The sequence below is a fragment of the Nipponia nippon genome, unplaced genomic scaffold (assembly GCF_047370975.1).
Source record: "Nipponia nippon isolate SJK-2023a ecotype South Korea unplaced genomic scaffold, ASM4737097v1 scaffold_1, whole genome shotgun sequence".
Classification (NCBI taxonomy): domain Eukaryota; kingdom Metazoa; phylum Chordata; class Aves; order Pelecaniformes; family Threskiornithidae; genus Nipponia; species Nipponia nippon.
This window is the reverse complement of record NW_028262290.1, coordinates 16,516,400-16,529,666: the sequence shown is the minus strand read 5'-3', so window position 1 is coordinate 16,529,666 and position 13,267 is coordinate 16,516,400. Positions and strand designations below refer to the sequence as shown.

Genomic DNA, 13,267 nt, shown 5'->3' with positions numbered 1-13,267 from the left:
AATCCTGTTCTGGCTGTGTTCCTTTTTCTTCATTCTACAATTGTGTTTTATTAAAATCAGCTTGTCTCTCAATGCAACTCTAATATATTCTCTCTTGCAACTTAATTCTTTTCTAAACCAAGCTTAATTCTCTTCTGAAACAAAAAAAAGAGAGAGTGCTATCTGATCAAAACCATTTTACAAATACAAAAAGCCAAGTTATAAAGAGGGTCAGCCCCGTAAAGGTGGGATACCATCAGGGAAGTCCAAGTTAGACAGGGGCTAGTTATTTTAAAAGCCAAGTTAAACAAGACACCATTTGGGGCTAATGGCTCAACCGCATACACTCCCCATGTGAAAGTTTATCAATCCTTTGGGAGGCTCCTTAGCCTTAAGTGTCTCTTGTTTAACTTGGCTATTTCAATAGCTAACCCCCTTTCCTACCTTGGCTCTCATCTACAGATATCACACCTCCGAACAGCTGATCTGTTTCTGCCTAACTTGTCTTCCCCCCCCTCCTTCCACTCTGGCTAAATGTTTTTGATCAGGAGCAGTATACACCACAGGAGTGGTACCACGCTTCTGAGGCCACAAATAAATGCCAAATATTACGTGCAGTTGTAACTATACGGCTGAGGCCCACCTAAAATCACCTTTATTGCATTAAAGGTTTGTTCATTTAAATGATTTATAATTGATTCAAAGAGAGTCATACAAGCATTCCTTCGTTTTTCTGTGAGACTATGATAGGCACCGTGATGTGGAAAAGACGAGGACTGATTTAGGTAGATAGTAACCCAACAGGCTTTTTTTTTCAGGACATATACTCTTCTAGTATGCATTAAAAAGTAATCTCTGCCATTGACATTATAAATCTTCATACTTCACAAGGGTTTGTCCTGTATATTATTCTACTCCCAAGCTCCGAAAAGTAAGCTAAAGTTTGGAACTGTCCAATTTAAGTCACAGTCTCAAATAATAAAATAATAACTATCATCAGCTATTAGAGAACTTTTGAAAGTTGGAAACTTACTCTTTCCCAGAACAAGGCACAAAAAGAAAATGTTTTCATCTCTGACTGTTTTCACCCCACCCTGATAGCAATCAAGGAAACAAGTTGGCAATGTTTGATTTCTTTTTATACTAGAATTTAAAGCTACCTCATGTTTCTAAAGGGCCAAGTTATACCTAGATGCGTGCACAAAGCTCCTCAAAGCTAAGCAACAAAATTTAAAAAATCCTGATTTGCAAAGCACACAATAAACACTCCCGTGCATTACCTAAAAGTTACTCTTTACAGTGAAACCACGATTATACCTTCTGAAATTCTGAATTCATCAGGTGCAATACAGTGCATTGGTATACAGCTTATCAAAGGAGAGATGTTTGAGGAAAATCTCTGTATGGTAGAAAACGAGGTAAATGAAGGAAATAGGATTCTCCCTTTTGTGATCTTGCTTATACACCACTCAAGCAAACTAACAGTAGGTTCAAGCCATAAACTGGCGTTATCTTCAATGTGGCATTGGGATGGCAATGTCAACCCATCCATTGATGTCACTTAGCGTTATTATTTCCTCTACAAAATAAATCAAAGGACTGATTATTTGTGGACATTAAAACATTTAGGGCCCAATCCCAAGATTAAATGTCAAGGAATTCAGGCCAAACCTTTCCATTGTTACATTCTGACAACTTAATAAAATCCTATCATTATTTATTTTTTACATTTATCACTGAAATGTACTTCAATTGGGTGCTATAAAATAGAAGGATTTTCCCTTGGAAAATCTTGAATTTGGAGAGATTAGATGGGGGTTTTCGGATGGATTTAATGTTCTTTACTTGAGCTTTCTAATAGGCTGTGATACTCCTGACACTAGCCAGTTGTTAATTAAGTCTTGTTGACATACTTCTAACTAGTCTGAAGGATTACAAAACACCATCCTCTACAAAACAAGTAATTTTTTTTTTTTTTTAAATTACCTGAACACATTCCTAGGCTCTAGGGCATAAAAAATATTCTGGATGAAGGTACGGCTGTTGTATTACTTCCATTTTTTTGCATGTTTTCAATTTCATTATGAATATAATAATTACTAGTATTTCTCATGAAGAAACAGGCTTATAAGAAAGTTTACTTTTGGGATGGGTGCTGCACTCAGGCTTGTGGGGAATGGAAAATACTCAGAAGGAAAGACAGCGAGCAAAGCAAGCAAGAAAATTCAGCGGAGGGTCAGAAGGGGAGGAGAATGGGCAGAGCGGAGAGCAAGGCTGAGATGAAAGGAGAGCAAAAGCCATTGGCAAGAGCAAACAAGTTCAGAGCAGTGAATTAAGGTGTCAGGAGGATGGAAAAGGTCCTCACAGCTGCTGCTATTGTTCAATGAGTGAAGGCTCCTGCTCTGCCGAAAATCTGGGAGCTGGTGGGCCTCAATTTACACTTTTGCCCTCAGTTGGCTTCTCCGGGGAGTGTCCCAAAGGCTCCACATTTCCATAATCTGCACATCTAAGACCCTGCTCCAGCTTCTGCTGCCTGACAGTGTGAGGGGGCAGCCCCGACACCCCTGTCCCCGACGTGCAGCCCTGGCGCTGGCGAGGCGCGAGCCCCGAGTACCCCTTTGCCTTTTACCCCTCTACCCCATTTATTTTTAAGAGGTAAGGAATTATTTAATTTGAAATTAACTCAAAATTAATTTCAAAAGAGAACCCTACATAACTGCTGTCAGCCACATTTTCAAAATAATTCATTAGAAAAATGATTCTACGCCATTACCAAAGCTTTACATTTCATTTGAGTCTTTCCATTTTCTTTTTATATTTTGCAGTTGTTTAATGAATCACTACCCTATCTTTTTTTTAAAAGAAGTTTAGAGCATTTTTCAGCATAGCATTTTTAATTACTACTAGCACTGATCAAATGCTTTCTGTCAAAGTCTTTTTTGACAAATAAGGATTTACATGAAGAATTCTAATTTTTGCAAAAATGAGAAAATCCTTTGTTTTCCCACATCTTTTAGCAAAATTAAAAAACATTTCTGCAAGAAGCCTCTTTCATTTTTAAGAAAAAAATTAAAATTTAAAAATTAATTACTTCGGAGCAAGCAGGAAAATAATCTCTAGACTAAGTGATCCAACACGCAAAATTTCCCCAAATACTTAGTATGATTTTTATCTGAATTACAAGTGTTGGCATCTTTTAGCTCATCAGAATACCAGACAGCATTGAGGAAAAACTAAGCTTTGCAATGAACATGAAGAGTACCTGATTCCTCAGAGGTATAATGGAAAATGAGCAGTAGCAGAATTAGTAGAAAATGGAGGCCAATAAACCTTCTGGGGATTTATTTGAGTAAGCACATTTTAGTGAGGTTTAAATACAAGTAAACTCAAGTGCAATGTGATTCATTAACTTCAAATTTAACTGAACAGCTCTCAAAAAATCATGTCAAGAAATACTGAATGTGCATTAAGTGTAAGTATACATTTCTGTAGACAGAAAACTTGGGAAGAACCACTTTTGCAAATTCTAATACTGTTGCAAATACATGGCTGCAAAGGAATAATATTGGGACACAGAAAATTTTTTAGCTAGCAGACATAATGAAATTGTAGATGCAGAGCCAAAAGGAAACAAAATAAAAAAGAAAATAAATTAAGCATGCTGTTCAGGCATATGACTCAAAAGCAAAAATAATCAAAAATGCAGACAAAAAATACATGAACCAAAATATGTAAGTAGCGTCTAAAGCCAGCTCTGATACTCACAAATTATCAAGGGTAAACTTAAATATGTGAACGACAGAAGACTTTCTGCTACCACATTAATGCTTAGTATTATGTTTACTGTTCAAATCCATTCAGCTCCTTATTATATAAATGGAGAGGTTTTAGATATATGTGCATGTACAGCATTTTAAATACATCAGAGATACACAATGTGTGGCCTAACAGCTTTACTGAGACAAACTCTGATGAAGCCACAAAGAAGGCCAGCTAGGATGTGAGCTGACTCCACATCAGCATGTTTCTGTGTGTCACATAACTCCCTAACACTACTATTTTAAAGATGTTCTACTTTTTTTAAATCTGAACTATTCTGTATCTTTAGTTCATAAAATACAAAAAGGGAAAGAAAATACATACCCAATACATGCAAAACTTCTATTAAAAGAAAAAAGACCTGGTAATAATAATAAAAAAATAGAAGCCATAATGCCCCCAAAAGTCTCTCTTTCCATTTTTTTTAGTTTGATAGACTGAAAACTAGGTTACGCATAGAAAAGCAATAAAACCTGCTGGTATTTGCCATTACAGAGTACCTACCACAAACTGAACTAACTTCTGTGATTTCAAAGAAGATGCACAGTGGGAGAAAAGAGCAGCAGCACATAGAAAAGAAATAAAACTCAAATTAAAAGGGAGGGGGGGAGGGCAAGAGATAGGGAAAGAAGTTGGCGGTTATGGGGATGTTGCACTTCGCTTTAATTACACAACATCCTCAGAGTACTCAATAATGTCATAGATTGAAGGCTTAACAAAATACATTGTTTGAGTGTCTTAAACAGAATAGCCTAATTTTAGACAAACAAGTTGAGATTCGAACACTTAAGTGTATCTCTTGATTTTCCAAAGCTCAGTTCCCTGTGACAACTGCCAGAGCCGCAGGGTGCTGAGCCCTCTGAAGGAGAAGCTGCTGCTACCCCATCTCAGAATTAGCACTTGATTTTGAAAGTCATGGCTTCTCCTTTCCTTGGGAAAAAGGATTTTAACTAGGCGTGCTTGTTAAAACTTAAATTACCAGCTGCAAATAAAAGTGTTTTTTTTCAGTCAAGGAGCCATTTCAATCTTCCAGTTATTTAACCACTAAAAAAAGATCATGCCATGCCCCAGCGGCCGACAAAGTGCTGCCTATGGAGTTCTACAGCATGGCTCAAAGCTGCTATAATAATGCTTGGAACTTAAGATACCACTTTTCATCTTCAAAGCAGTTTACAAACATTAACTAATTAATCCGCACAACATCCCTCAGGCCCACTTGGATCAAAAATGGGGCACTGCATGCTGGGACCTGAATCCTCCGTGGGCCCTAGCTCCAAATTAAAGATGAGCAATCTGCTCCTTTTTTTTTTTTTCTTTTTTTTTTTTTTAAATAGACTCCTGATACATTGCCAATGCAGCCCTCTGTTGGGCAACATTTGGATGCCCCCAGCTTTAATCTCTATTAAAGTATCATGCCCCAGTCTGCCTTTGTTAATTTTGGATGTCTTGGAATCTATTAAACGTGGCACAGTTTCTTGAGCTTTTAACAAAGCTTTAGCTTTGAAAATGCATCTTCTTTTGTCTTCATTCTAGCTGGCTTCCATGCAAAGATGTTTTAGATGAGATAGATACTGAGTTTTCCGTTGTTGTTGACGCATTAGCCTTAACTATTAACATATTCAGCATGATTTTCTAATATTTAACGTCGCTTTTGCAGCGGCACATAACTGTTGCTCTTTACAAAGCCTGAGAGCCAGCTCCTCCTCTGATGTAAACTGGACTGCCAGTTTACAACAGCCCAGGAACTGACCCAAGAACTTTAGCAGGGAGTTGGCTGCCACTATGACATTGTGTCAGACTGAGTCAGGAGACTGGCTGCGTCCACCTCCAAATAGGAACATTAGCATTTAAAATAAATAGAACGACACTGTAAACCAGCAACATGAAAATAAGCATCTGCAAAAGGATCTTGGGGGATGACATCAACAGACAAAAGAGTGTCTGCTCCCAGTGTGAAACCAACACCAAAACAGCAGTGGAATGCTCTTAAAGTAATTATTGCGTTGCTGGACTTGGGAATGGAAAATACTACAAAAAGGTAGTACATTGAAGCACTGTTACAGAGCATGAAAGGATTCATAGTCTATCTTGGAAAGTAAAGCCATTTGTGTTCCCCTACTGAATGAAGATGCCAGCTTTCTGGTAAAAAGCCTAAACTAAAATAGTACCTAAAAGATTCTGGGTGGAAAATAGTTGACCAAACCTCAAATATGCTGGAACTTCAGCATCTGCACACAAATCCAAATCTCCCTCTTCTTTGCACAGGTTTAAATGTATAATTAAATCCACCAGCTTAGCTGGTGGTTTTCCAAAACAAAGTAGATGTTGGATTGGACTCTGGCTGTAAAGATTTATATCTATACGCAGTCATATTTTGATTTCCAGTTTCCTCAAATGTTTGGGGAACGGTGACGTTTAATTAAGGAACTAAGGGAGGGCTGTTTGTTTGGGTTCCTATCATTAATCATTTGAAACTTCACTGTACCTGTAGTGTCGGGAAATCTCTTCTTCCACCTGGGTGGTAAAGTCACATTTGGTACATGAGTGTTCTTTGTTCTCCTTGAGCGTCAGCGGCCCCTCTGCCCCTGGCAGGGCATTTGTTTCTGGTTTGACATCAGACGCTTGGGCTTCGTGTGCATTCTCATAGTGGAGCAGGAGAACGTCCACGTCGGGAGTGGAGAATGAGCACTGATGGCACTGGTGTTTGACTCTAGAGCTTCCTGTCACCCCTGGAGACAGGTGCAAAAGCAAGAGAGCACAGTGGGAACAATTACTTTTTCTGCAAGCAAATGGATAAGTAATTTCTCCAAGGTGCTTTTCTGGGCTGCAGAGGCCTCGGGGACAGAACTGACAGTGCTTAATGGTACATTTATGAATGTTGTGTAGCTGCTGATAGTGACGGAGAAGTGGGCCCACCACTATTACATCTGGGCCATGGCTCTTTGAGTACCTAAAGTCACAGAACTGACAGTTGTAGCTTGTCACCATGCTGTCCTCTGCTCCTTTGCTAGGCAAGTCTTTCTTTTTTGCCACACTCGCACCCTTTTCTGTCTTTGTCACTAACTCCCCATCTGCATTTTTGGCTAGATCATTCTGGTTAATGACAGATCCCCTAGAAAGCTTATCATTCAGATCTGGGTGAAGGCTTCCTGCCTGGCTTCCCCCATGCTGTTTGCTGTAATGTTCTAAGAGTTTCAATGAGCTGGACGATTCACAGCTGAAACTGCAAAATTTACACCAGTAGTAACTGGTTGTATCGGTACCATTTTGTCTAGAGGAATCTATTGGCTTGATGGGCACCGAATATCCAACTGGTGTATCATCTCCTGCTTTTACAGTGATTCTGTCTTGCCACTTCCCCAAGTCTCCAGAATCACATGGTCGAAGAGTAGGACTGGATTTATTGGAGTTTTTCTCTGAAGTTTTACCAGAATCAGAGGAGGGAAGGGCTGCTTTCATTTTGTTTGGGTGAGTCTGTAAGAAGTGTTGCTCTAGTTCAGTGGAGGAGTTGCCCATGTAGGTGAAATTGCAGAACTTGCAGCGGAAGTACTTGGTGTTGCCTTGGCAATCTGGAGTTTTCCGCCCAATTCCAATAAAGGTTCCACCTAAAGTAACCTGTGAATAAAGAATAAGGTCATTTTAGCTCCACTGTAGATTTATTCAAATAGCAAGGAAGGGAAAAAAAAGAAAGCAATTAATTCGTAAGCCTCTTTCATTAATCATCACCACCACCATTTTCATTTGTACCAATGTAGTAAGAGATCATGCATATACCCTCACGTATGTAGCATTTGCTGCTGAAGATTTTGAAATGTTTCACATGACTGAATATATATTCCAGATGAATAATAAATGTATTTATTTGGGGAAACTGAGGCACATGTACACAACATGATCTTAACTCAACATCCTCTGATAGGACTATTCCTTCCTTCACTAAATCAGTAAATCATGTCACTGACAGAAGATCCAATAATCAGTTCCCATATCCCTGAACCCTTTGACAGGAGACTTTGCTGGGAGTCTATAGCAGGTGTGAAACAAAAGAACGGGTCCTCAGTCTTTTTCTTTCAATACACTTACATGTTTTAATCATATCCATGCTTAACAGTCCAAGAGAATTGCTTTCTAAATATGAGCAAACAAAAATTAAATTTGAAATAATGAATTCAGTTTGCTGGGTCGGAGTAAGACCAATTCTTACAAAGACCATTCCCACAGGAGTATCCAGTATCCGCCAGGACGCCTTTTAACACAGCCATAGTGGCTGATGTCTGAAACGAAAGGCGGTTTTCTCAAAGATTACTCAGTGCAGACATTCTCCAAGGAAATCTTCTGTTCCTCTCATGCACAGAGCTCAATTTAGTAAAACAAGGATGGAAAAACTACAGTAGAAAAATGGCATGTGGCAAAGAAACCTACCACACCCAAGTCCATGACATCACTAATTAAAAAAAAAAAAAGGTAGGTCTACTTAACTGTTCTCATGATCTCCGAGCAAAATGGGCTGCAGGAAGGAAACAAGGCTTCCAGGGCTTATGTTATTAAACCCTGTGTTCTCATAGCAGGCAGGCCTGCCCTTCCCAGGAGTGCACCACACCTGCCCGTGACATCAGGGGGAGATTTGCTGCTCCTGTACATCTGGTTTGAAGGCCAAAGAAAGAATCTCCTGACAAAAATGTCACCATTGCTTGACTACTTTTCCTGAATAGTAAACAGTGTACAGCATCCAGAAGATAATTCCTCTTTACACCCGAAACCCACAGACATCTACTCCTTTGCCATCATCCAGCCTACACCACTACATCAAGGACATGGGTGGAAGCTTCCTTGTGCCATGTTCTCAATTTTTAAACCCAAGAGATGCCTTACAGAGAGTATAAAATTTCCACACACAGTTTGATTTCCATTCTCCCAACCAGTAAGTGTATTACTACATTTCTGCAGGATTCAGTTGTAATGCATTAGGCAAACGGTGTAATTATTTTTCTTCTCCTCGTCAACAGCTGTGCCACAAGGAAAGCATGTGATCACTGTTCATTCATATCACACCATATGGAAAGACTCAGACATACAGAGAGCATGAAATGTAAACATTTTTAAATGCATATAATATAAATGCCTTTTAGCCATTTAGCTCAGAGAATGAGATGCTATCCTTTGTATCCCATCAGAATTGAGTATGTATAGTGAGACAATGAGTTGCTAAACCATGATACAATGAGCCGCTGCTCTTCAGCCTCCAATTCTTTTTTTTTTTTTTTTAAAGAAAGCACAATTCCCATGCACTGGTTAAACCTTTTTCTTCAATAAACTGGAAATTGCTTTCTGTTTGTTTAGGAAACATATCTCATTAGGCAATGGTGAGTTGGGCAGCCAAACAGCTAGGACTTAACTGTAATAACATTTTCACTTAAACTGGAGCTCCAAGTTCTGGTATCAAGTTATGAATCTGGTTTTGAAGAGGTTCTTTGGAAGAGGGATGTTTTAACAGATCTTCTGTACTGCAGAAGATATTTTATTCATTTTATGGCAAACAAGAACTGGAGACAAAGCCATGCTGAGCCTGATCCACTGAGAACATTGGGATTTAGGCCTGCTCCACAGTATCTGGCACTTCAGGTCTCCATCCACTGCATTATTTCAATACTGAAAGTCTCAACGGTGTTGAAAGACAGCTTAAAGAAAGCACTGATGGAATTATGGTAAACAGAAAATAACAGCAGCTCACTGCACGATTACATAAGTTGCAAGGTGATCTGGTATTGCTCATTTAATTAGATACTTATGTTTGTTCTGTGCATGCACAGAAAACTGGCCAAAATGCTTTACCTTAAGTGGCTCTAATGAGTAAACACATCCATTACTCTCAGCCGTCCATTCACAGAGCAAACAGATAACAAACCTATTTTGCAGACACTCTGTAGACACCAGTTAGAAACCGTGAGTGACAATAATCCCAGCTGCTGTTCATTGCTAATTACTTTTATTTCTGAGCACTGGAAAAACATATTATTAGTACTAGCATTTTATACAATGGACTGTAAATCACATCATTTCTGTAACTTTTGCTAATCCTGCTTAGTGGCCTACATAGCAAATTTGTGTCCCATGCTAATACATCCTTCTCTGCATCACAAGAGGATATAATAGAACTAAGTATTCTCACAGTATTTGTGTTAATCTCATGCAATGGCAGGGGACACACAATCTTTACAGCACTAGAATGTAATTGATTACGAATTATTGGGTTGGCATTTCCCTGACTACCCTGCCACAATTCAAAATAATGTGTCCTATTAGGAGAGCATGTACGTGAAAGGTAACACAGGGTCATCTTAATGTTATTACACTCAAAAGCCATTTTTCACACATAACAAAACCTACTGAAAGCCTCCTTGGGGGTCATCAGGTAAAGAGAACTGAAGAAACTGGCTTCCATGCAAAGAGGTTGGGAGAAGCACTTGAAGTGGCAGTATAAACTGAAGCTGTTTCAGCTTTCAGCCAGCTGAATTTGGAAGCCTACACATTTGCAGAACTGTTTGGATTCATGCACTCTGCTCAAGTCTTGGCTTGACTTTCAGCTTTTTCAGTTACATATCGTATCTCTATGTACAGGCACTAAACTCCTTCACTGGGTATGTAATTGTCCTTATCCTCCTGCTCTCTCTGACCTGCCTGAGAAAGAGGAAAAAAAAAGGAGAAAGAGAAGGAGAAAGGGGGGAAAAAAAAAAATATATATACACCCTAGAACTCAATATCCACAATTCTGTGTGGAAGTAATAGCTTCTCGTATTTATTCCCCTATTTCATTCTGATCCCAGCAAAACCCAGTCCCCTGCTTTTCCCTGAAAGAGTTATATTTTCTTAAGTAGACACTCCTCCCCAACACAAAGAAGAAGAAACTAAACAAAAGCAATGCTAAAATTCTGCAATTCTATTACAGCAGTGGAGTACAGCTTGCACTGGAAATGTAAGAGCACCTATAGATCAACAGTTCCCTCAATAAGCACAGAAGAAAATTAATCTTCATAATTCTCTTTTTAAAGGGAACCTAACATACAAGGCATCTGTTTGGACTGTGGAAACCTGATTTAGTTCTTTCCTTCACTGTCGCTTGCTTGTGAGACCTTGGGATTATCACTTACTCCTGCAGCACCTCAATTATGGCAATATAGTTGGTATTATTATGCTGTATAGAGGAAGATGGCTATTAGAATGGGTTCTCCATTATTGCGCTTGAGATGGTTGCAGTGATATTCTTTAAAAATTGCTCTTCAAAGCTATGTTTCAGTCTGGGATTAAACAGAAATATATTTCACAGTAAGACTCCCTGAAACTCAAAACTCTTAAATTCATTCATTAATGGGGAAAATTATCAAAATCTAGAAGAGTGGGAAAGAGCTTACCACAAGGATTGAAGTTCATGTGTTAATACAACTAAGCTATCTCCTCATACACCACGCACATTTCCAAAAATAGCCAGAAAGAGGAGAAAAGATAACCCAATAATTGACAATGTTTCAAGATGTACTTTCTAAAGCATGTTGGCAAGTAGTTCAACAAAGCTGTGTAATTACACTATATGTTTCCAACAGATATGTCTGTATTACCTTAATTAGTCAGACTGAAAACAATGATTTCATGGAATAGATGGACTTGGGCAAAGATAGGTACTTTCATTTTTTTTTAAAAAGTGTCTTTGATATTTAATCTGACCTTGATTCAAATGCTGCCTTACCCTATTCTCCCACCTCCTTTTCAAAGTTCAATCCTCAATTTTATTACGCTGAAGCAGTTTACAAATACTGCTTAAAGAAAATGAAAAAAATTACCAAGGAAGACAAAGTCTGGCAGCTCCTGTAATCATATGTTTCATGAAGAAAATTCCACCAGCAGAAACTAGTGCCCTATATCCACATAAGAGATTCAACCACAAGGCTTACATGCACAGGGTAAAGCTGTCTTTGACCCCTGGCTTCTTCTGCAACTACTGATTAGAAACTAGACCAACCATCTGCATTGGAACATCAAACATTAATAAGTCTTCTTTTTTTGATTACCTGGGTTACATCTTTGGCTAATCAGGAGGTGAAAGGCTCCAGATCCCTTACCAATCTCCTGAGCCATCCAGTCTGCCTTTGCCAATTACTCTTAATCTTCTAATCCTAAAATATTTTCTAATGCTCTTGTTTATTCATTTGCTTTGTGCAATATAGCATCCAGAACATTTTAACCATCCCACATTTATGAAGTTCTTCATGTCGTGCAGGCCAGAACAGATTCCTGGCTTTCATGCAAGTTTGTGTAACACCACCCAGTTCTCTAACCTTCACTATGGAGAACTCACTCCCTCTCACTCGCTCACTCTCTGCATGTAAAACTAGGATAATCTTCAGAGAATATTCTTAAAACTATTTACCATACTGTGATTAACTTATTGGTAGATACAACTATGTTGCACAAGTGAGGCAAAGACTATGGGCAAACTCCTAGCTTTCTCGGCTATTTATATTTACCAAAACAAGAAAGCAAACTATTGGGTCACATTCATTCAAGATGAGTGTATTCTTCTGGAGATTTATTCTGTTGCCATTGAAGCCAGTATGGTTTTTGACATTAGGATTTAAAAGGTATTTTCAAAACAAAGACTGTGACAGAACAATTACAGGACTTAAATTAAGGTCAGGAGACCAGATGTGCAAAACCAACAAAAGTAAGGAACACAGAATCAAGACTTTATTTTGCTAGCTAATGCTAGCAGACGAATATCCAGCACCTAAAAGAAGCACCATCCCTTCTATTCTCTGTATAGATAAAATTACCAGACAGTTCCTTGGCTACTGTAAACTCAGAGCCTCACAGACTTCAAGGCAAACTCACACTGATTTACACCAGAAGAAAACCTAGCTCCTTTCGTTTTTCCCCAGCAACTTTATTTTTGAGCTCTCACCATTTCTGTGGGCTAGCTTAGCAGTTTATAACTTTAAATATATCCATGACTATTACTAGTCTCACCAACTTTCTTCATTAACCTCTCTTCAAACACTACCAGATATCCCTGGCATAAAGATGAGGAATATTAACACATAAATAACTTTGCCTTGAAGGCTCTGAATATACATCACGTCAGTTGTTCCACAGAAATTGCCCACCTGAATGCTCTAATTTGAGGGTGGACTACTTCTCACTGAAAGAAGGCTAAAGTGGCTCATTTCTGTCACAGAGCAAGTGAATGTTCCCAGGCACTTACTATTTAGCAGCTGACATGCTGTAAATCACTGCATATCATTCTGAATAGTAAACTTGCTAATGTCTCCAAAGAAAAGATATAAAGAACTTCTACTACATATAATAATATAAATCATTACTTACGAGCTACAGTCAATATAGAATTTAGATGCCTACAAGACCATACATGCTTTTTCACATATTTTATACATATATGTGTATGCACATATATATGCGA

At 38.6% G+C, this 13,267-nt stretch overlaps 1 protein-coding gene across 4 annotated transcripts in view; it reads right to left on the bottom strand.

Moving 5' to 3' along the window:
• TRPS1 (transcriptional repressor GATA binding 1) overlaps positions 1-13,267 on the bottom strand; it is a 216,728-nt gene that overhangs the window by 153,796 nt on the left and 49,665 nt on the right. For 3 of the 4 annotated variants that reach the window (XM_087747287.1, XM_087747306.1, XM_087747296.1), the window contains exon 4: positions 6,284-7,413. In XM_087747287.1, coding sequence (XP_087603413.1) covers positions 6,284-7,413 — 1,130 coding nt within the window. The remainder of the gene's footprint in view (positions 1-6,283; positions 7,414-13,267) is intronic. The other variant, XM_087747317.1, reaches the window with a different exon arrangement.